This window comes from Mirounga angustirostris, unplaced genomic scaffold (assembly GCF_029215605.1).
Source record: "Mirounga angustirostris isolate CCGP_5_RB_7025 unplaced genomic scaffold, mMirAng1.0.hap1 SCAF_4, whole genome shotgun sequence".
Lineage (NCBI taxonomy): Eukaryota > Metazoa > Chordata > Mammalia > Carnivora > Phocidae > Mirounga > Mirounga angustirostris.
The window spans coordinates 84,363,544-84,387,294 of NW_026991712.1; the positions used below are offsets into that span (position 1 = coordinate 84,363,544).

At 38.5% G+C, this 23,751-nt stretch overlaps 1 protein-coding gene and 1 pseudogene across 3 annotated transcripts in view; both read right to left on the reverse strand.

Annotated features, from left to right (window-relative positions):
* Positions 1–512: 512 nt before the first annotated feature.
* Positions 513–1,182, reverse strand: LOC123858254 (ras-related protein Rap-1A-like; annotated as a pseudogene).
* A 1,183-nt stretch (positions 1,183–2,365) lies between these two features.
* The window catches only part of FMO5 (flavin containing dimethylaniline monoxygenase 5), a 30,904-nt gene continuing 9,518 nt past the window's right edge, over positions 2,366–23,751 (reverse strand). For 2 of the 3 annotated variants that reach the window (XM_064588376.1, XM_045896811.3), the window contains exons 3-9: positions 18,450–18,638; positions 15,855–16,017; positions 14,918–15,060; positions 11,740–11,939; positions 7,876–8,228; positions 6,208–6,280; positions 2,366–4,321 (exon numbers count right to left, since the gene is read on the reverse strand). In XM_064588376.1, the coding sequence (XP_064444446.1) occupies positions 3,976–4,321; positions 6,208–6,280; positions 7,876–8,228; positions 11,740–11,939; positions 14,918–15,060; positions 15,855–16,017; positions 18,450–18,638 (1,467 nt within the window). In that variant the 3' untranslated portion in view covers positions 2,366–3,975. The remainder of the gene's footprint in view (positions 4,322–6,207; positions 6,281–7,875; positions 8,229–11,739; positions 11,940–14,917; positions 15,061–15,854; positions 16,018–18,449; positions 18,639–23,751) is intronic. The other variant, XM_064588377.1, reaches the window with a different exon arrangement.

A 23,751-nucleotide genomic window follows, 5' to 3' on the forward strand; every position in this document is an offset into this window, starting at 1 on the left:
TATATAATTATAGATATAAGTATAATGGTTCAACTTTTTAGTGTTTGACAGGGTGAAATCATGACAAAAAGGCCAATATGAGGGGTGCCTAGGTGACTTGATTGGGCATCTGATTCTTGGTTTTGGCTCAGGTCATAATCTTGAGGTCATGAGATCAAGCCCTGTGAAGGGCTCCGCGCTCAGCATGGAGTTGCCTGGGGATTCTTGCTCTCCCTCTCCCACTGCCCCTTCCCCCGCTCAGCTAGCTCTCTCTCTCTCTCTCAAATAAATAAATCTTTAGAAAAAAAGGTCAGTATGAAATCATTTGATTATACTAGCAATATCTAACATTTAAAATGCATCCATCTCTTTTGTATGATCATATTAGAGTTAAGTATATTTATTTTCACACCTGTTATAAGTGCTATTTCAAAGGAGAATTACTATTGTCTTATTTTCCAAGAGCTATACAGAGAGCATTTGTTTTTTTTCTCCAGAGAATTTGTGGAAACCAATATAAGATTTCAGTTATTCACAAAATGTATAAAACAGGAGAAGCCTGTTCAGATTTCATTTTTGAAGTCTGGAATGCTGGCACTTCCCAGTTAGGCACCAGCTCATTCCTGTAATCTGGCCCAGGATTACTGCTTACTGGGGGTCTAAAGCAGCAGACATGACTTCTTTTTAGGCTTCTTCTTTTCCACTGGTGTTTTTCTATTTATCTGTTTTGACCAGTTCATAAAATATCTCATTAATGTTGATCTTTGACTTTGCAGAAGATTCTAAAAAGGCACAGTCACGCCACTGTCATGCTAAATTCTGACCTGTTCTTTGCCAACTATTCCCTCATCTTCTGGGTCACATTTATTGCCAGCCAAAATCACTGAAACATCTTCTGTGCCCTTTACCCATCAAATGGTCCTGTAAGTCATTAAACGTGGGCTGAGCTGTAGTAGAATATGCTTGTGCAAATCCTTGGCCAGTCTTCATATACAAATCCCTCATCACTGTAAATTTCTCTGTCCTGCTGGGTCCAGGATTTCGAGCATACACTTTTGGCAATCTACTTCAACTTGACTTCTGTAGGAATCTTCTATCATTGGGTCATATTTTTCAACAAAAATTCCAGGAACAAACTGAACTGTCAGAGCAGACTTCCCATGCCTCCTATAAACCAAGGGCCACTAGCTTGTACTCTTGCATCATGTGGTCTGTTTAAATACTGACGGTCTACTCAGTGCTATTGAAGGTGCAGTGAGACGCACACTGTTATATACAGGATGACCACCCTCTGATCCAGTCATCCCACTTCTGGGAATCTATACCCCCCCCCAGGTCCGGGCCTCCCCCCCCCACACCCCGGCAGTGGCTCCTGCTCTGGTTCTGCACAGTGGTGGCAGCAGCGGCCGCACCCCCAGAACACACTCACCCACCTCATATTTGTTACTTAATTTTCTTCTTATGTTCCAGTTCCTATCCAGGATACATTACATTAGGTCATTTATTTTGTTGCTCAGATTGTTTTGCCCTTGGCCATTGCGACCACTTTCAGTTGGCTTCTGTATCCCTTTGAAATACCCCTATCAGTTTGATTTTTGAGCACTTTCTTAGTTTCTGGCACAACAAGAATGTGTGTGTGTGTGTGTGTGTGTGTAATATAATGGGAAATGATATAATGGGAAAGTGATACAACCTTTCAACATAATTAGAAAAGCAAGGTATGGTAAATTAATGAATAGTACACAATCATCAGCAACTAGGGCTTTGTATCTTGAGTTGTTTTTAGTTCAGTTTCCTGTTCATATCTTACTTTTGGCTTGGTTTAGAAGTTAACCAATGATTTTTTTTTTTCAGTAACCTTACATATTGTAAGTAAAATGAGAGAGTCAATGAATTTAGAATGACACACTTTTTACTTAAAAGAGGAAACTGGGATACTTATTGATATTGTATTATCAAAGGATTGCTCATTCAATAAGCTTACATGTTAAAAGAGGCAAATTTATATGTTAAAAGAAGAAAATGAAAAAGAAGCAAGCAATGTTTAATTTACTTTTGAACTAGAATAATCTGCAGATTGTAAGATACTAGGTCTATTTTTATAGATGATAAATCATCAGTATCACAAGTTTTAGGGAAGGAAAAAGACCTAAGAAGTAATACCATGTCTCAGTCTCTAAATCTCAAAAGGAATTTCCACAGGTAAATTAGGCCAAATGGCATGGAACTGGGTATAGAGTTCAATGATTAGGAGGAAGTTGTAGTTCTCACATAGGAGTCTGGTTCTCCTATGTGTATTCACACTGGGAAAGATAATACTTTCTAATGTTGTTCCTTGTTCACATTTATCCTTTTGTTAAATAATAGGCAGCAATGTAAAAATGTATTGCAGAACAGTTTATTTATGAATATAAGACTGGCTGGTACACCCAGTATCATTCCTGATGAAATTCGGTGTGCCTAACAGTTAACACTTACTTAACTTTGTGAGACAAAAACAGAACAAATATTCTACAAATGAGAAAAAGGAATCAACAGCAGTCCTAGGACATAAATGGAAGTCCCTGCTTTTCATTTCATTTGCTCTGTTTTTCAGAACTACATTGTATGACATTAAAAGAACTGTTATAAGCAGAATGTCCCTATATTTAGTTAACATCAATCCTATTTATTTATTTATAATTTATTTTTTAGAGAGGGGAATGGGGAATGAGAGAGGGAGAAGGAGAATCTTAAGCAGACTTCATACCCAGCGTGTGAGCCTGCTGCAGGATCTCACAACCCTGAGATCATGACCTGAGCCGAAATTAAGAGTCGGACGCTCAACCAACTGAGCCACCCAGGCACCCCTCAAACCTGTTTTTTTTTTTTAAGATTTTATTTATTTATTTATTTATTTGACAGAGAGAGAGACAGCGATAGAGGGAACACAAGCAGGGGGAGTGGGAGAGGGAGAAGCAGGCTTCCCCTGAGCAGGGAGCCTGACATGGGGCTCGATCCCAGGACCCTGGGACCATGACCTGAGCTGAAGGCAGACGCTTAACGACTGAGCCACCCAGGCGCCCCTTAATCCTGTTTTAATACATAAATGACCTCTTTGAATACGTACTACTTAGATTCTGTGTGTGTGAGGGAGTAGAGAGGAGAAAGTAGGAGTAAAGGATGACAAATCAAATCACATACATAGGCCATACTACAAAAGTTGGCAGCTACGGATCTAAGACAAAGTCGTATTGGATCCTAATATGGGAACTAAGAGATCAAAAGAAGATAGGACAGCTAACTTAAAATCCCAAATTTTTCAACCAAGTTGAACCTATTGGCAGATGCTAGATTATTAGAATGACCCATGAGCCTAGAAAGCTGAAGAAAGTTTTCTCATTGAAAAAACAAAGACATGCTGCTTAGGGGAAAAGAGTATCACACATACTAGTGAGTAGCTAGTGAAATAAAATGGTTAAGTGTTTATATATCTTATCTTAGATGTATACAAGACCATTATTTCTCTTATCTGTCAGGAGATATACATTTAGTTACAATATTAAAAAAAACAAAAGATTGAGCTTCTAATAGAAAACCAAATCCTATCAGCTACAGAATTACATGGAGTCCCCATTTCTTATACAGATATTGACTTTTGCTCCCCACCATAATATTTGATAAATGAAAACAAACATTTATTAAGCACATACCACATGTAAAGAAGTCTGCTAAGGACAAACAAAGATGGCTAAAAGAATACCTGTGCTCATAGTCCAGGGGTTACTAAAAGGAAAAAGTGATGGGTCATGAAAGGAAGGGAGGGAAATCAATATGAATGAAAAGCTAGCATCTCACTCTAGTGAAAAGAGGACAGAGGATTAATGCTTTGGCAAAAGCAATAAAAGTAAATTCCTGGGCAATGTGAAGCTGAGAGTTGTTCAATCTCATCAGATTCTTAAGGCATCTGTAGATCCAATTTTCCAAAGAAAACTAGGGCAATGACAAATGGGACAGCTAAAAGTAGGTCATAAGTATAGCAAAGAAAATAACAGCCAGCATAAACCTGGCCATTGTTATTGTTGAAGTTGTGGAATTACTGCTTTCAATCACTCTAGTCATCATTGGCTTCCTGATACGATCTTCTGTGGTGAGGATAGCTTTTCGGGCTCCATCCCATTTTCCAGGGCCTTGAAGACGATACTGGATTGGAGTGCAGGGTCCCCAAAATAGCTGTACTGCCAATTTGGGGTCAGTGAAGGCCAGAGACAGCAGATTGGGCCTGACGCCCACCAGATCAGCAAGCTCTTCCATGGTATCTATATAGTCTCCCTGAATGGTATGGCGTTGGCTCTCCACATACCTGAAGCAGAGAAGACAAAAGCCATGGCCTATCAACAATTCAATCAATCAATCAATCAATCAATCAATCAATTATTCAATGCTTCTGAGTGCCTGTTATTGGCTCCCATATTCGGCTAGGAGCTGTAGAAAACAGAGAAGAAAGACAGGACATTGTCTCCAACCTTAAGGACCTTATATAATCTACTGGAGGACAGAAGATAGATATACATGAAGCAGAAAAGAATATAAGAGTTTTGGTACATTGTGTAGTTTTAGATTGCTAAATATAAATGTTAGAAGAGGGTAGTTAAAATAGAGCAATTGGTCCTTGAAGGATGTGGAGGATATATCTGATGGCAAACAGTGAAGTGTTACAAGTCAGGGGAGCAGTAGAATGAAGGAATAAAGTAGGAATGAGTATGGAATATGAGCATGGAATATCTATGGGTGCTACCTACAGTAGAGGAGGCATGTTGTGGAAAACAAGGATGGATAGAGAGAGACAAATATAGCATATCCAGATACAGAGGACTCTGATATTATGAGAGGACTCACCACAAAAATTCTCAAGTTTGGGATCTTCAATTGTTTATGAGGGCAGGGGTAGAAGCTCCACAGAGCAGGACTTCCCAGGGCCAGTGCTAATTTGGGATACTGAAAGGAGGGGGAGGATGACTCATCCCACTAGAGGAAGTGGCCCTCCACACAGAATCAGATGGAGTGATAATACTAAGTACAGATTTGAAGAGCTAGAACTTTTTAGGGGGAAAATGTGGTAACAGATACTTGTGGGAGGAGTGGGATTTAGAGAGCTAACTGGTAACTTTTTACTTCCTCCTATAAGGAAAATAAAATAAAGAACAGTAGGACAGAAAGGAAGAGGAAAGCCAAGTCAAATTAATTGAGATTAGATGGGATAACTTGAGGAGTCCAAAAACAAGGACAGGAAAAAATGATAGAAAATATTTTGAGGTAGAATTGGTGAGATGGAATTCTAGAGGAACTAACAGATGGCCAAATTGGAATTTATTGAAATGGGACTAATTTTATAGAAATGGGACTAGACAGGAAAGAATTTTGAGAGCTTCCCCTTATGGATATTATGTTGGCTTAAGGGTCTGTAGGCATGCATTTATCCTATAGTAGTGAGTCAAGAGCTGAGTATTCATGGTTTCACAAAAGGGATTCACTATACCAGCCTTGTAGGGTTGTTGCAAGGATTAAATAAACTCATGCATATAAAACACTTTGTGTACATAGTTGACCCTCAATAAAGGTTACTGGAGACTGCTCACAGTCAGAAGGTAGTCAGACAAGAATAAGTCAAAGGGAAGAGAGGAGGAAAGTTGAAATAGGATAGTTTACTGCCAGAAAAGCAATAATAAATATTATCTAAATCCTTAAAATAACACAAGGAAGATTAAATATAATACAATAAGAGCACGTGGGTGGCACAGTTGGTTGAGTGTCTGACTCTTGGTGTCACCTCAGGTTTTGATCTCAGAGTCATGAGACTGAGCCCTGAGTTGGGCTCCACCTGCAGGGTGGAGTCTGCTTGAGACTCTCTCCCTCTCACTTTGCCCCTCCCTGCTGCATGCTCGCTCACTCTCTCTCTCTCATATAAATAAATAAATCTTTAAAAAAATTAATAAATATAGTATAACATCACTCTAATTAAGAACTAAGTTGGGGTGCCTGGGTGGCTCAGTCGTTAGGCGTCTGCCTTCGGCTCAGGTCATGATTTCAGGGTCCTGGGATCCAGCCCCGCATCGGGCTCCCTGCTTGGCGGGAAGCCTGCTTCTCCCTCTCCCACTCCCCCTGCTTGTGTTCCCTCTCTCGCTGTCAAAAAATAAATAAAATCTTAAAAAAAAAAAAAAGAACTAAGTAGAAAAATTAACCACATACCTTTTAGCAATTTCCTCTTGAGCCTTAGTTATTTCTGCTTTCATTTCACTTTGTGAGGGCAATGTCTTTAGCCCTAAAGAGGAAAATCAAAATTTTAAGTGTAAAATTACCTCACTGGGAATAATAATCCTATTAACAATCACAATGCCATGCAGAACTCAAAGAAATACAGGATAATTTTCTGTACACAAGGAGGTTATAATTCACTAGATCACCTTACCCCATCATCACCACAATATGACATTAACAACAGTAATTTACTCTATTCTACTTTGTCTTTGGAAGATATTTCTCCTATTTTACCTTCTAACCAATACCTTCCTCCTCCCTAACATCATCTTCCTATTTGGGAAATTAAATAATGGACATGAGGAAATAATAAATGGTCTCAAAAGTATATGAAAAATAAAGAAGGAAGTAAAAGGGCAGGGTGGGGGAACCACGCCCACATTTGTACTCTTTGTAATAAACAGGCTTTATACCACAGGGAAAGAAGGAAAAATTCTTGATCCCATTTTATGCCTAAAGTCCTATAAAGATAAGCTTTTTCCTATTCTGCTTGGATTCTTCACAATTTCAGAGGCAGCCCATTCCATCTTGATACGGCAATAGCTGACCAAAAAAAAAAAAAAAGGTTGGTGTGTTTGTTTTTAATGTTAAGCTGATTTTGTGCAACCCTCAAAGTTTCACTCCTTGGTTCTGGTTCAACCCTTTGAAGTGATACTGAGCAAATCAGATCCTTCTGCCATGGGACATTCTTCAAACCTTTGAAGGGAGCACTCATATTGCCCCTGAATCTTATCTTCTCTAGGTAAACCTCTCTGGCTCCTTCAGTTGTAGTTCAAATGTCGTTTTCAAATCCCTTAACCATTCTTGTCTCTCTCCTTTTCATGCACCCCAGTTTCACTTTTAAAATATGTCTTTGGGAAAAGTAAAATAAAATAAAATAGGTCTTTGGGTATGTGCTGACCAGTTTAGATAAGAACAATTTAAGTTCTTAGAGAAGAACAATTTAAGTTCTAGGATATTATAATTCTTTAATGCTGCTAGAGATAATTAAGCCTTTTAGAAGCTATATCATTCTCCTGACTCATATTTAGCCTATTATCCCAAACCCCAAAGTTTTTTCTCATGTTCTCCTAGCCAAAACTGAAAGAGGGGATATAAAAGGGGGGAAAGTAGGAATTTGAGAGGTTGACTCTTATACATTATGGACTAGTCTTTAACCAGGTCTTAATTTTTGGCTGAAACCAAATCACACCGTTTCTATATTTGCTTTTCCCTATAATGAAAGATTACATTCTTTTGCTTCACAAACATGTATCAGTTGTCTAAAATCTAGATGAGTGGATTCTACTCTGGAGTGCCCATTGGAATCAGTGGAGGAATATTTTCTCAGAGATCTTATGTCTGCCCCACTTAGATTTATCAAATAAACACCACCAGGCAAAGCATACCTATTTTGGGAAAATTTCCCAGGAGATTCCAATATATGTCTACAGTTCTAAGTTATTACTTTATGTTCACTCAAAAATAATTTTTGAGCACTGATTTTATGGCAGGCACTGTTACGGTCATACATACTGTTTAGCTATTTAAAAGCAAGAACATAAACATAATTAAACATACCACTAAGTAGTTAGGGAGTCAATTTGCACAGTCACTTACCTTTAAATACTTGAGTGACCCAGCGTCCTTGCAGCTCTGAAATGGGCATAATGGCACCCAAGGGCTGGATCAAGCCTATGATTGCAAGAGTTGGCTTTTCCAGGTTTGGAGGGAAGACCTTTTTATATAGGGAAATCTTGTTTTTGACTACTTGGACAGAATCTTCAAGAAAAGGGAAGGCAAAGGTATAGCCTGTGGCAAAGATGACAGCATCCACGTGGTCCTCCCTGGAGCCATCGTCAAATATGGCAGCCGTTTCTGTGAATTCCTTCACGTTTCCTTTCACCTTCACCAAGCCAGATATTATACGATTTGGCAGGTCATCATTCACCGTTGGATGTTGACTCAGAGCTCTGTAAGTGGTGATAAAGATCAGAAGAAAGAGAAATGCGAGAAACAAAGAGGGGTATCAGTAACATGTCAGTAAAATTCTACGTTGATGGAGGTGGTTAAACAATATGCTAATGGTCTCCCTCTGGTCTAGCCATGAAATTTGGGAAAGCTCTAACGTATACCAGCTTGGCACAGGTTAGAATCTCAGAGCAGAAGTTGGGACCTGGATGGCATTGAAAGAGAAGACGGGGCGCTTGGGTGGCTTAGTTGGTTAAGCGTCTGCCTTTGGCTCCAGTCATGATCCCAGGTTCCTGAGACTGAGCCCCACATCAGGCTCCCTGCCAGTGGGGGGTCTGCTTCTCCCTCTGCTCCTCCCCTGCTTGTGCTCTCTCTCTCTAATAAATAAAATCTAAGAAAAAAAGAAAGAGAAGACATTGGAGAAGTAAAAGAAGAATGGTCTTATTTGAAGAGTGTATATATGGTTTCTCAAGGAATAGTAGTAATATTCTCAGTGATATGATAAGGCCACAGGCCCATAGATTCTATCCACAGATCAATAGGTCTGGAGAACTGGACTATCTGCATTCTATTGAGTCTCATTTCTAGTTTCAAAGCCCCAAGAGCTAGAATTAGACCATCATTTTCAAATGACATGTATATAGTGATTTATAGTTATAAATTGATTCTATATACCTTCACTTATTTGAGTCTCACACAAATCCAATGAAGGAGGCAGGACAGGTGTCATTACCCAAGTTTAGAGATGAGGAGATTGAGGCCTACAGAAGTGGCTTGCCCAAGGTTACACAGACTAGGATTTTAGAATTTATGTCAAATTGGTTTTCCATGAATTCCCTTGGGAGCCTCTGGGCCTGTTAAGTAGTATTTTCCTAGAGACGGCATAGGATAAGACTGCCAAAAAAAAAAAAAAATAGGGTTTCTAGTGTCTTGGACCTTTCTAAAAATCAGTCTGGATCCTTGGGCCCTTAGTTAATAGGCTCTGAGATTCTCAGCACAGCATGTTCAGACAGAGCTGGCCAAGCCTCAGCAACATGGCATTACTGTTACTGGTTTGTTGCATTTAGTTATGCTTTGACTCTAACCTTTAGAGTTTAGGTACAGATTCTGTTCTTATTCTGACCTCATGATTTCATCTTTCTCTGTAAGCTTACTGCTTTTCACAAACAGTACCACCATCTACATAGTCGCCTAAGCCACAAAACTGGAGTCTTCTACCTGGTCACACGGGCTTTTCCCTTTCTCCACTTAGTATCTTCAGAATAGTTTTTTTTCTATTTTCTATCTTACCTAGACTATTACAATTGTCTTTAGGGCCTCCTGCGTCATCCCCCTTCAGTCTATCTTCTACATCATTTTTGGAGTGGTCGTTCCAAAATGTATTTATTATTAGGTCACGCACTTGCTTGAAATCTTTCAATGCCTCTGGACTCTTCATTCCAAATGTTTTAGTTAGCAGAGTATACAAAGGTTTTTGGGGTTTTTTTTTTTTCTAAATGTTTTATTTATTTATTTGACAGAGAGAGACACAGCAAGAGAGGGAACACAAGCAGGGGGAGTGGGAGAGGGAGAAGCAGGCTTCCCGCCCAGCAGGGAGCCCGATGCGGGACTCAATCCCAGGACCCTGGGATCATGACCTGAGCTGAAGGCAGATGCTTAATGACTGAGCCACCCAGGTGCCCCACAAAGGTTTTAATATACCTGTCTGGTGAGGCTGGAGATGTGCTCAATCACTCTTTCATCTTTGCCATTTTATTATAGTCTGGCCAAACCAGACAACATGCAAGTCCCAGAGCAAAATGTATTTTTCACTATTCTAAGACCTTGTACTTAGAATTAGAATGCTACTTCCTTACCCTACTTACTTGGCTAGCTCCAATTGTTCCATAAAGCCTCAACTGATTTTGTAACCACCAAAGTTATGGATGCTACAGTTTCCATAACTGGGTGAAATAAATGAGTGAAAGAACATAGTCTCAAAGTATCACCCCACTGATCAAAGGGAAAACATCTTTACAAAGGAGAAAACCTGGTAGGTGCCACCTTATCCAAGTGATCAAATTTAACCTCATTAATACAGGATAAATTAATATGATGTGGATGCTGGTGTGATCCACCAAGAAGGTACAACATAACCTATGAATATTTGTGCCAAAATGCTTAACCAGAATATAGTAAAGGTAGGACAATTATGTGAGTCCAAATTTAGAGATTTTCTATAAAACAGTTGGCTCAATTCTTTTAAAAAAGCTTATGTCAAAAAATGGTAAATTATTTCAGATGAAGAGAGACTAAAGAGACCTGACAGTTAAATGCAATTGGGTAATACCTGAAAGGATCCTAGATTTAAAAATAAGAGAGCTGTAAATAATATTTTTGGGAAAATTTAGAAAATTTGAATATGTGATATATTAGATTGTATATATAAAATTGTATTTTATCAATGCTGAATTTCCTTGTGGGCACTCTGTTACGTTTATGTGGGAGAATGCCCTATTTCTTAGGCAATATATGTTGAAGAATGTAGGGCAAAGTGTCTTAGTGACTGTGACTTACTCTCAAATGGTTCAGGAAAAATATGTATGTATGCATCTATGGATGATGGATGCTGTATACGTGGGGATTTATCTATTTTCAGAGAGAGGGAGAGAGAGAAAGCAAATGTAGCAAACTGTTGATAGGTGAATCTAAGTGAAAGGTATATGGGTACTCATTGTACTTACTATTTTGGAGTAAGTAAATCTGAACATTAAAAAAAATAAAGAGTTGGAAAAAAGCATTTAAAATCAGCCTCTAGAAATGCTTTCACAGTCTATCTCCTTGACTGTGTGAGGTCTCCCATAGTTCATACCCCCAGAACACTCCATGCATTTATCATACTCTATTGCCTGTCTTCTCCTTAGAGTACTTAAGGTAAGATCCATTTCTCGAGTCTGACATTTATTTCTTGTGTGACCTCAGACGAACTAGTTTCTCGAGGTGTCAGTTTTTATATCTGCAAAATAGAGATTAAAAAAAATACTTCTAACCTATAGGGTGTGAGGATTAAATGAGATCATACATGGAACTCATTTAGCAATGTGCTTGTCTTATAATAAGTCCTCAGAAAAGTAAGGTCTTATTATTTGTATTAGTATTACTATTAGGTCTTTAGTCTCTGTATTCTCATGCACAGTATAATGCTTGGCTCATAACAGGTACTCAATGTTTGTGGGATGAATGAATGAATTATACACTGCCATCTGCTACCATTTGGTTGTTACTGGGTATTGTGTAAAAAGAACTTATATCTGAGGAAATGATCAAATGGTTAATGCCAAGGAGAATCATAGGCTGAAGATTACAGATTACAGTAGATCTTGGACTTCTATAAGGTGCAAAGTAGAAATCTGATCTCAGATCTGTGGATTTTCTCCATGTATGGGTAGAAATAGCTCTATGATTAGCCTGTGTGAACAGTCCTTATTCTTGTGCCTTGAGCATCACTGCCCCACTCCCATCGTGGCAACATACCTGTGTTTAGGCTTTAGGCCAAACATCTTGTGGTCAAACCTTTGGTTCATCTTTTTCTCCAAAAAACTGTTTACTAATGATTGACCACAAATCTTCGAAAGAAAATGCTTATATCGAGAAGAGAATAACACATCAAAAGGATAACCATAGTCTGCTACACGATTCAGGATCCAAGCCCCTCTCCTGGTGCTGAGGAAAACCTGGGGCATGGGGGAAAAAATTGTTTGCTTTTGTCATTCTCTGCTCATAATCCTTTAATAGCACCCCACTCTCTTCAAGATTAACTTCAAACTCATTTGTCAGTCTTTTTAGTCCCTGCGCAATTTTTTTTTATATCCTGCAATTTACCTTTTCAAACACTAAGAATACAATTAAATTAGTACACTCATTGACCAAGAACGTGTCTTTCAATCACCACTGCATTTCTGTTTAATGTCATTATGCCTCCTTGAAAAGCCACCTATTTTCTTAATTCTCCAAAGACTATTTATTGTTAAGATCCAGATAAGTGTGCCTCCTCCATAAGACACCACTGACCATTCTGCTTGACAATTTTCTCTCCATCCTTTGAACTTCTCTAGCACTTAACCTGCCCAATTCTTGTAAAATCAAGGAGCAGTAGAACTGAAAGCAATCAGATGTCATTTAATCTAAAACCCTCAGTCTCTTTTGCCTTTGACATTATTTGCATTATTACCAAAAACCCCTGTTATTTATCATGTATACTGATATTAAATTTTTTACACTTCTGTCTCTGCAAATGTGTTTCCCCCAGGGTGGAAGGTACAGAAGAGACATCTTTCAGTCTCTCCAACGCATCATCATTGCTTCTATTTATTGAGAATTGTGACCTGTAACCCACTGTGCCAGGTCCTTTAATCTATATTCTTAATCAATACAACAACCTCTTGAAGTAGGTATTATTATCCCCATTTTACAGATGAGAGGCATGGAGAAAATGAATAGCTTGCCTGAAATCATACAGTTAGTAAGTGGCAGAGTTGAATTTCCAGCCCAGGTCTGATGACCCCAAAGCCTGTGCTTGAAGAAGTGTTTCATTGATTATTTAACGGTAAAACTGCAGATCACTAGTAGAACAACAGGAAGCTGGTCAGTTTTTAGGTGCCCTCTGCTGGCTAAAGTCCATGTTCAGAGCTGATAAACTTTTGACATTCAATTACCTGGTGAAAGTATCACTTTCTCTACAAAACTCTCTGGAGATAGTTTCCAGAATTGTAAGGTACATGAGTACCTGCTCTATGGTCTTTTGTCTATAAACTCTCATATAAAAAGGTGACCAGTCTACAGAGGGATAATAATGTACTTCACTCATACATTCTCTCTGATGGTAACCTTACACACACTGATGATTAAGCACAGTTGAAAGAGCATTTTTGGTCTTAGGAATCACACAGCTTTGTGTGCAGTCTGTATAACTTTTGTTATATAAGTTATATTGTGAGTAAATGCTCAGAGTCTCAATTAAAAGATTCCCTATGTATAAAGTAGTGACAATAATACATCCCAAGGCTGTTGTGAGAATAGTGCACCACCTGCAAAGGGTGGGACATATAGTAAACACTCAATAAATGCTTAATGGCTTTCGTCATACTTCTCATTTCAGTTTTCCATGTATACCTTGTTTTAAGCAAACACCGTATTTACAAGTCTGGATTTATACGAAAAAAATGTAAGGAACGTTGTTTTATAAGAAATGGGTGTTTTCTCTTCACAAAAGCGTTTTATCACAAAATTTATTATACTCAAACTTCCTTGATATCCTGAAACTTATAGGTCCCTTTAAATTTTTTGATCTGCAAACAAATTCTAATAAACACAATTTAATATGTAAAGCAAAAAGTTAGAACCCGGCAATTGAGTTTGTTTGGCTTGCATCAGTGGTGTGCTGAGGTCAGCCCTGCCGTGCAGACGTGGTTGTACAGTGTGTTGTCCCCAGGCCTTCTCAGACACAGCCACCTTATCTCCATCCACTCTGGATGCTTCCTTTGGCAATCTACAGTTCCTCAGTGCATGGAAGGCCCAGCTCCCTTATAACTGACCATGTGATAAGCCAGTGATATTCATATTAAAGAAGACTCATGCTTTGGGTCCCCATCATATACCTTGCACACTCTTTTATCATAACACCTATACAAATTTTTACCCTTTTTTGTTTATATACCTATTTCCTGATCAAGCTTGTTGAATTAATTTATAGGGCAACATATTAAATTACTTTTGTGGCAATAGATGGGGATGATACTGAGAAGTGTTACTGAATGGAGTTTCTGGGTAAAGTTGTGGCATTAAACTTCTATTTTAAAAAGATTTTAAACATATTTGTGGAGAAACACAGCTTAATTAAAGTTACTGGGAAATGACCACTTACCTATTGCCAATAAAGTTATTCAATACAGACATGAATAACAAGATATAAAATGACATGTCTTTTTCTAGGAATTTATAATGAAGACATTTTCTTTCCAGCTCAAAATCTATGCTCCAAAAAACAAAACAGCTCAGGTCTTTTTTTTTTTTTTAACACTGGAGTGCAAATTTGGAACCCAAAAAACAAAACAAAACAAGAAAACTCTAGGACATAGAAATTGCTTTAGAGTGAATGTCATTCTGATACCTAACTGTATGCAAAGGCTGGGGTGAACTCCTTGCACATGCTACAGCGTGGATGCTTTTCATACCAATATCCACGTTGTCTTTGGAAAGATTAGACTGTTTCTATTTTCCATTTGGGGAGTGAAGAGGAAAATTCTCCCACCATCCTCTGAGTGCAAAGCCTTCCGCTAAACCAGTGTGCTTTCCTTCATATGAGAGTGTGGCACTTCCGCTAGCCTAAACAGGAGCCACACTCTGAATGCTGCTTTCGACCAAGTTCCCCAGGCAACTGCTTGGTCTTCAAAGTCAGAGGCATACTCAGAAGAGACAACTGATTGAGATCATTGGGATTCTTTAGTGTGAGGTCAATGGGAATGATGGGAATCTAACAGGGAACATTGGTTCCATCATATCATGGTCATAATGTTGCCAACTGAGGCAATGGAGCCAAGCCCTATGTTTGCCATTGGCACGGATGGGCTATGTGCAGAGGCATTCGTACTCTATGTTGGGTCTACAGACTGCTTCCTTGATGAGGCAAAGTAAATAATTTACTGATTCAAACCTGCTTGGCTGTGTGGGAAATTTCCACAGCCAGATCCCCTCCAGAATTCCCAATGCCAATTATAATGACTCTCTTTCCAGTGAAAATATCTGGATTCTTATAGTCTCGGCTATGGAAGTACTGTCCTTTGAACTTCTCAATTCCTGCAAGAGAAGGGAAAAGAATTATCGGATGAGGTTTATCTGCTATCATTTGTCAAACCATTCATTTTGCTGGCAGTGTGTAGAGTTTAAGCACACATCTCCATATATTCTCCCTTTACTCAGCCGCATGCTTGCCTTTCTGAATATTTTTGCCTATTTTCTTTTCTCTCAGTCTCAAAGCAGAACCTTGTGACTTCCTTACCACGGATAGTCTGCTTACCTCAGGATCTGCTTGTATTTTGGACTTGTAGACTTCCAAATCCAAACTGCTGCAGAAAACCTCCTTTCTCTTTTGTCTTTTCATATTTAAATACCTACTCCCATTTCAATTGGAGTACATACGTTTTCATATACTCCAGAGTATACTAGAGTGCTTTTTTTTTTTTTTTTTCAAAATGAAAATCCAGGTCAAAAACTATAATTAAGTTCTCTAAGTTTTCATTTCTTCCTTAGAAACTCAATATTTGTTTGTTTCCTTGATTGCTGAAAAAGTCTTTATTCAACCTAATACGGATCAACTCCATGTTCTTTCTTTTGCTCCTTAGAAAAACTAAGGTTGTTGTGAAACCAAAGATAGAGCCCTCTAATTTTTCTCTAGTCTCCAAAATTAATGTTATTTCTACCTCCCAAATGGCAGTAATCAAAGTTGCGCCAACATCTTTCAGGGGAACATGTAGAATTAGGATAAGCCTTATCATCCTTAGGTAGGAATCACTCAGGCCACAATCCTCCCATTCCTCAGAGATCGGGTCACAGGCATGGCTCAAGGGTTTCCTTCCTTGTAGGCTACTCACCAGGAAAGCTTTCCAAGGGTAAGTGAGCATTGGTGTGATGGCCAGTGCAAACCATGACTCCATCAAAGACATTTACCTCCTTTTTCCCTTCAGATTCTGTGACTACCTCCCATTGGCCTGAAGTGGAGAAATCAGGCTGCTTCTTCACACTGCACACAGTGGTCTGAAAAGAAAAGTGATAGCTACAGGAGACTAACCACAGCCAATACAGTGGACATCTTCCCTGACATGACTCTCTTTGCAGAGTGTTACACAAAGGGCTAATATCACATAATAGAGCTCATGCAGCGATATTTGATTTTCATATTCCACACACAAGAACTTCTTTGTCTGGGGCTGTGGTCAGAGTGAGAAAACTCCTCTGAGGCAGGCTAAATAAAATAGTTGGCAGGTTAATGTTGCACTCTCCTCTGCTTCTAGAAAAGTGCAAATTACTCATTCTCTTAGACCATGCCCTAAGATGTCATGAGACACGTGAGTAGAACTTAGGTTTCTCCTGTGCTTCTAAGGCACTCCATGCACTAAATGCCTATTCCTCTCCTGACCCCCAGACATCCTGGGACCCTCTGATATCTTTTTACCCCAAGTCCTGTTCTCACTGTCTAGGCTTAAACTTGTGACTGAGTCAATGAACCTCTCTTTGGCTCCCATAAATGCCAATTTTACAAGTAATTATAAAGAAAGAGGCTGCAAGATGGGATAGTCAGTGGTATAACTTTTAGGTTTAAAAAAATATTTTTTTCTATCCAGCCTAAGGAAACATTAAGAATGTATTCCTATGTGGTTCTAGGGCCTCTGACCATAATGTCTTGGTGGACTCCTAGAGATACCATCTCTGTACACCCTAGCCATCCTGCACTATTTAGAGTTCTTCTCTAGAAGGTTCTTGCCTTTACACAGGCTTGTGCCTCTGCACGGGTCATCTTTTATTTGTTCACTTGGCAGATTCCTACTTACCTTTCAACATTTACCTAACATATTATCTCCTCTAAAAAAACTTCCCTGGTGCCTATTGTCTCATGCCCTGATGGGTTAAGCACCCTTCCTCTGAGCTAACAATATATAAATCTCTATGGCATTTATTACCCTGTAACTCTTTACTTTTATTAGTTAAATTTATAGAAATTTTTTTCTTCATTTTTATATCTTCTTAACTAGACTATGAAATCATTGACTTTTTTTTGTCTTTGTGTCTCCACTGATTAGTATGGTAACAAACTTGTTAAATGTGTTTAACAACAAGTGAAGGGAAGTCACTGAGCTATAAAAGACTTACTTTGGAAGTTGTCACTGGATATTACCACTTTATTATCATTGTTAAATAGAAAAAGTCATGATTTAGCAGAATGATCAGAAGGTAGAAGGGAGGTGGGGGTGGGGAACTGGATGCAGATGGTCAAGAGGTACAAAATTCCAGTTATAAGATAAATAAGTACTGAGGATGTAATAATGTACAATGTGACAACTATAGATAATACTGCTGTATGGTATATTTGAAAGTTTTTAAGAGAGTAGATCCTAATAGTTCTCATCACAAGGGGAAAAAAAAGGTAGAATATTTAAGCTTTTTGCCAGCTGTCAGAAATATGTGTTCTTCTATGGCCATGGTTAAAGATGATAGAAAAATCGGGCTCCTGGGTGGCTCAGTCAGTTAAGCGTCTGCCTTTGGCTCAGTTTGTGATCCCAGGGTCCTGGGATCAAGTCCTGCATCGGGCTCCCTGCTCCATGGGGAGCCTGCTTCTCCCTCTCTCTCTGTCTCTCATGAATAAATAAAAATAAAATCTTTGAAAAAAAAGATGATAGAAAAATCAAGGAAGACTTAACAACAGGAAGGAACCATTGAACTGATCGGATATAATCATCTTGTTTTACCAACAAAATTTTTACAAACAAAAAAACAAGAGACATCAAAGTTGAGGAACTTAACTTGTCTGAAGTCACAAGTTGATTAGTGGTAGAGCAAAGACTAGAACTCAAGTTTTTGTTCCCCAATTAGTGTTCTTCCCTCTATACCAGAGTTAATTTCTTGGCTTCCTCAATAACTTCCCAATAACTGCTTCACTAGGTTGTTTGCGATCACATAAAAATAATGCATTGGTGTGATCTGATGAACAATGGGTGTTATACGCAACTGATAAATTGTTGAACACTACATCTGAGACTAAGGATATGTTGGCTGATTGAATTTAAATTTAAAAAAATGCATTGGCAAGTACTTCAGAAAGTATAAAAGGGCTAAGCAGCAGCAGATAAGCTGTGGTGGACCCAGAAGTTTCCATACCTGTCAGTTCCCCTCAGTAACTGGGAAAACACTTGCCCTCATTTGTTTTATTGCTATCAAATAGTATAAAGTGAAGGAATGAGAACATTCTGGCAGGTGGCTTCTAGGATCTGCAGCCAAAATATATAGAAAAAGGACCTTTCCATGGATGTATTTCAGGCACAAAGACAAAAGAATGGAGTCTTTGTCTGGATAGGATAGATATATGGGCATATTAAGCCAGGCTTTACACATAAGCACTGGTAAATTAAGCCACATTATTCATTTATTTTACAAACAACTTCAAACACAAAGACACCCACAAAATTCCCTACCTTAAAGCAAATATACTTTAGAAGATCAAATTCTTTGGCATACATCCTGAAATACTCGAGGACCTGGGAGTTGTGCATGAAGTTAGGATAATGATCTGGGATGGGATAGTCACTGAAGCACATCATCTCCTTAGATGTGTTGATGATCACTGATTTGTAAATACTGGCCCTTCCTTCTTCAGGATTTTCCTGCATTAAATAAGAAGCATTCATAGCAACTTGAGAATTAACTTCATGGTTTATTAACAGTCAATAAACATTTGAAAAAGTTTTCTGAAAGAAATGCCAATTAAAAAAAGTCACACCCCTCCACATCTCCCAGTATTTGTGCCCTTGTGTAGTCTCTTTCCTTTGAATCTGAGTTGTCTTTGTGACTTGCTTTAGACCAATAGCATGCAGTTGGAATGATACCTGGATAGCTTCCAAGTCAGTCCTAAGTAGTCTTGCAGCTTCTGCCCTCTGTCTCTTAGAAAGCTTGATCTGGTAGAAGTCAGCAGATATGTAAGAAGTCCAACTACCTTAAGTCACCATTCTGTGAGTAAGCCCAAGTCAGACACGTGAAGAGAATGTTTGGGATACAGAGATGTGTAGCCAGCCCCCAGAAATTTGATTTATCCCAGCTGAAGTTCTAAACATGTGAACAAAGAGACCACAGCAGATATATAGTTTCAGATGTCACCTAATTGCAATGATGTGAGGCTCCAAGTGAGAACTGCTCATCTGAATAATAGTCTTATAAATATTTTATATATTTCAAAGCCTAGATGAGTTTCAAGGGTTGTTGTACACTGGCAAGACTGCGCTCCAGGAAACATTGTACTAACTTCTATTCTGTCCACATATGTTCCCATATTACCTCATTTTTTTTACTCATTTAAAAAAATTTTTTAAATTTTATTATGTTATGTAGTCACCATACAATATTTTTTACTCATTTAAAAGACTATTACTCGGTATTAGCACAAACAGAAACTTATGAAATGGGAACTTATACTGGAGAGAGTGAAGTTAGTACAATGTTTTCTGGAGAGCAATGTGGCAAGAATATGAAAACCCTTGAAACTTACTTAGCTTTTTAGGAAATATTCAGCGTAGTAGACAAAGTTATGTTAAATGATGTTAATGATAGCATTATTTATAGAAAAGAAATAAGCTAAGTGCCTGTGATATTGTGACTTATAAGAAATATATGTTTGGTCATTCAGATGACCAAAAAATATCTCTCATATGTATTTGGGTCTTTGTATGTATTTTGCATATATATGTGGACTTGCCTACAGTTCCTGACTCATAGCTCCCCAAACCCTTGGAATTTCCTAAGTGTTAAGAATGATAAAGATGTCTTTTGTTGTGTTAATGAAGTGACTTTTGGAAACCACTTAAGGATAGGGGCTGATTGCCAAAGGAGCCAACTAAGAGGAGCCGGGGTGGCTCAGTCAGTTAAGCATTCCACTCTTGATTTTGGCTCAGGTAGTGATATCAGGGTTATGAGATTGAACCCCATGTTGGACTCTCTTGCTGAGCAGGGAGTCTGCTTGAGATTCTTCTCTCCCTCTCCTTCTGCCTCCCCCCACCCCACCACCACCACCACACATGCTCTCCCTCTCTCTCTCAATTAAAAAAAAAAAAAAAAAGAGGAGTCAACCAAGTGATTAGAGGGCTGGAACTTTCAATCCCACCCCCACCCCCACCACCGACCTTTGGGGAGGGGAGAGAGGCTGGAAGTTGAATAAATTGTCAATGGCCATGATTTAATGATTTCATCAACCATGCCTACATAATGAAACTTCCATAAAAATGCAAAAGGATGGGGTTTGGGGAGCTTCCAGACTGGTGAAGCTGAGGAGATATGGGGAGAGTTAGAGCACTCAGAAAGAGCACAGAAGCTCTGTGTCTTGTCCCCATACCTTGTCCTATGCATTTCTTCCATTTGGCTGTTATAAGTTATATCCTTTTATAACAAACTGGTAAACTAGTGAGTAAATGGGTTTCCTGAGTTCTGTGAGCCACTATAGCAGATTAATCAAACCCAAAGAGGGGGTCATGGGAACCTCTGATTTATAGCCAGTTGGTCAGAAGTATAAGTAATAACCTGGATTTGTGACTGGTATCTGAAGTGGGGTGCAAGTGGGTGGCCCTTTCACAACTTTAAAAGTACATATTACTGCTCCTCCATTTGGAAAATTCCTATCATTCAAGAGTCACATCAAATGGCACTTCTTTGAAGAAGACTTTTCTATTTTCCCCACAGAGTTAGATGTCCCATTCATATCCAAGTTCTCAAAGGCAACTTAAACTTAACAGTGTATTATTCTGTATATGTTTCTATGATTGTGAGGTACCTGAGAATAGGATGTATATCTTATTCTTCTTTGTGTCTCTATCATCAACACAGTGCCTGATATATAGTGGATGTTTAATAAGTGCTTTGAAATGAATTAATGACTGAATTATGGAAAATGAATTTGGAGACACCTAAACTGTAATTTTCAAATCTATGTAGGAACATTGAAAATGACCTATAATATACCTTTTAGTAAAAAAAAAATTAATATTACAAAATTAAATTCACATTCTCGCCATCAAATATATAAAATTATGTCTGCATGCAATGTATACTACCTATATTTACCCATGTTTATATAATTATGCATTGTAAAACCTCTCCCCTGTCAGATGGTTCTCTCTGAGTATATTTTATTTATTTTAAGCCAATAAAACTTGAAAATAGGAAAAACAAGTTGATTTATTAATGAGGTAGTAATTTTCTTTTGTGTTTGTTGAAATGTTGTTTGTACAACACCCATTCATGATTTAAAAAAGAAAAACCTTCAGCAAACTAAGAATAGAAAAAAAATTTCTTCAGTTTGATTAAAAACAATCTACAAAATACCCACAGCTAACATCATAACTTAATGTGAGAAAATGGACAATTTCCCCCTTAAAATTGGGAACAAGGCAAAGATGTCCTCTCTCACCATTCCTGTTCAACACTGTACTAGAAATCCTAGTTGATGTAATAAGACAAGAAAAGGAATAGTGGCTGTACCAGATTGCATTCCCACCAACAGTGCAAGAAGGTTCCCCTTTGTCCACACCCTCGCTAATACCTGTTATTTCTTGTGTTGTTGATTTTAGCCATTCTGACAGGTGTGAGGTGATATCTCATTATAGTTTTGATTTGTATTTCCCTGATGATTAGTGATGTTGAGCATCTTTTCATGTGTCTGTTGGCCATCTATAGGTCTTCTTTGGAAAAATGTCTATTCATGTCTTCAGCCCACTTTTCCATTGGATTTTTTGTTTTTTGGGTGTTGAGTTTGATAAGTCTTCATAGGTTTGGGATACTAACCCTTTATCAGATATATCGTTTGCAAATATCTTCTCCCATTCCATAGGCTGCCTTTTAGTTTTGTTGATTGTTTCCTTTGCTGTGCAGAAGCTTTTTATTTTGATGAAGTCCCCATAGTTTATTTTTGCTTTTGTTTCCTTTGCCTTAGAAGATGTATCTAGAAAGAAATTGCTATGGCCTAGGTCAAAGAGGTTGCTGCCTGTGTTCTCCTCTAGGATTTTTATGGTTTCATGTCTCACATTTAGGTCTTTATTCCATTTTTAATTTATTTTTATGTGTACTGTAAGAAACTGGTCCAGTTTCATTCTTTTACATGTTGCTGTCCAGTTTTCCCAACACCATTTGTTGAAGAGACTTTTTTCCACTGGATATCCTTACCTGCTTTGTCGAAGATTAATTGCCCATATAGTTGTGGGTCCCTTTCTGGGTTTTCTATTCTGTTCTATTGATCTATGTGTCTATTTTTTTGTGCCAGGACCATACTGTTTTGATTACTACAGCTTTGTAATATAACTTGAAATCTGGAATTGTGATGCCTCCAGCTTTGCTTTTCATTTTCAAGGTTGCTTTGGCTATTTGGGGAAAATAGTATGGAGGTTCCTCAAAAAGTTAAAAATAGAACTACCCTATGACCCAGCAATTGCACTACAAGGTATTTACCCAAAGAATACAAAAATACTAATTCTAAGTTTAGTATAAGGAGTAGAACCATGCTTTCTAGAGCAGGTCAGTTGGGTTCACAGAGCTAAATGCATCACAGATCTTACCCCTGTGGCAAAACTCATATATTTATATTCTTTTACATGTTACTAACACAGCAAAGTGTTTTCTTATGTCAACAAAAACCATCAAGGGGCACCTGGGTGGCTCAGTCGGTTAAGTTTCTGCCTCCAGCTCAGATCGTGATCCCAGGATCCTGGGATCAAGTCCTGCATTGGGCTCCCTGCTCCGTGGGGAGCCTGCTTCTCCCTCTGCCTCTCTCTCTTTCTGTCTCTCATGAATAAATAAATAAAATCTTAAAAAAAAAATCAAGCTATTCCAAACTCCTGATTGGACCCCAGGTAGGGTTTACCACTGTGTTAAACCACTGCTTTTTATAAAAGAGAGTGGGAACAGAGCAATACTGGATCAGTGAGTGGAAGAAGAAGCTGTTGCACTGGGGTTTTAAATTTTTCTACCATAATTAATAAATCTGCCCTCTACAAATGTACCTTGATTGTATTTCCTGCCTAAGCACATGACTCACACATATGAACAGGAAGTTCATACAAGAAAAGAGAATAGGGGCAGTGTTGCTCTTCTGTTCCTTTGACAAACTCAGAATTCCATGGGACAAAAGCTCTCTTAGGACTGTTCTCAACCTTGTCTGCACATTGGAATAATCTGGGGAATTCTAAAAAATACTAAGGCCTGGTCCCTACTCCCAGAGACCCTGTTTTAATTGCTCCTTGTCTAATATGCAGACAAGGTTGAGATCTGCTGGTAAGAGGTAGTGTGCTGGCCCCAGAAAGCTCAGGGCACCAGAGTTCATCCCATCAACCTCAAAAGTCATTTCTCCACACATTCTTAGCTAAATTGCAAAATGCTTGAGGACAGCGGCAGGAGTTATCTTTATTTCGACATCGTCTAACAAAGTCCGAAGTTCAATATACTGTTAATGATTTTGTTTTAAAGGTGCCATGTCATCCTCATTTATCAACTGGAAAGCTGGGGTTAAAAACTATAGGGCAATGGTCTCCACACCAGCTGCACATTAGAAATAAGTGGTGGAGAGTGTTATTGGCATCACAGGCCAATAAAACAAGAACTTCTAAATGGCCTGACGTCAGTATTTGTTAAAGTTCCCCAGATGATTCTTTAAAGTACAGCCAGTGCTGAGAACCACTGCTCTCTACCCTCTTCTAAGTGTTTTTGCATTCATTCATTTGTCTTTTTTTTTTTTTGGAGGGA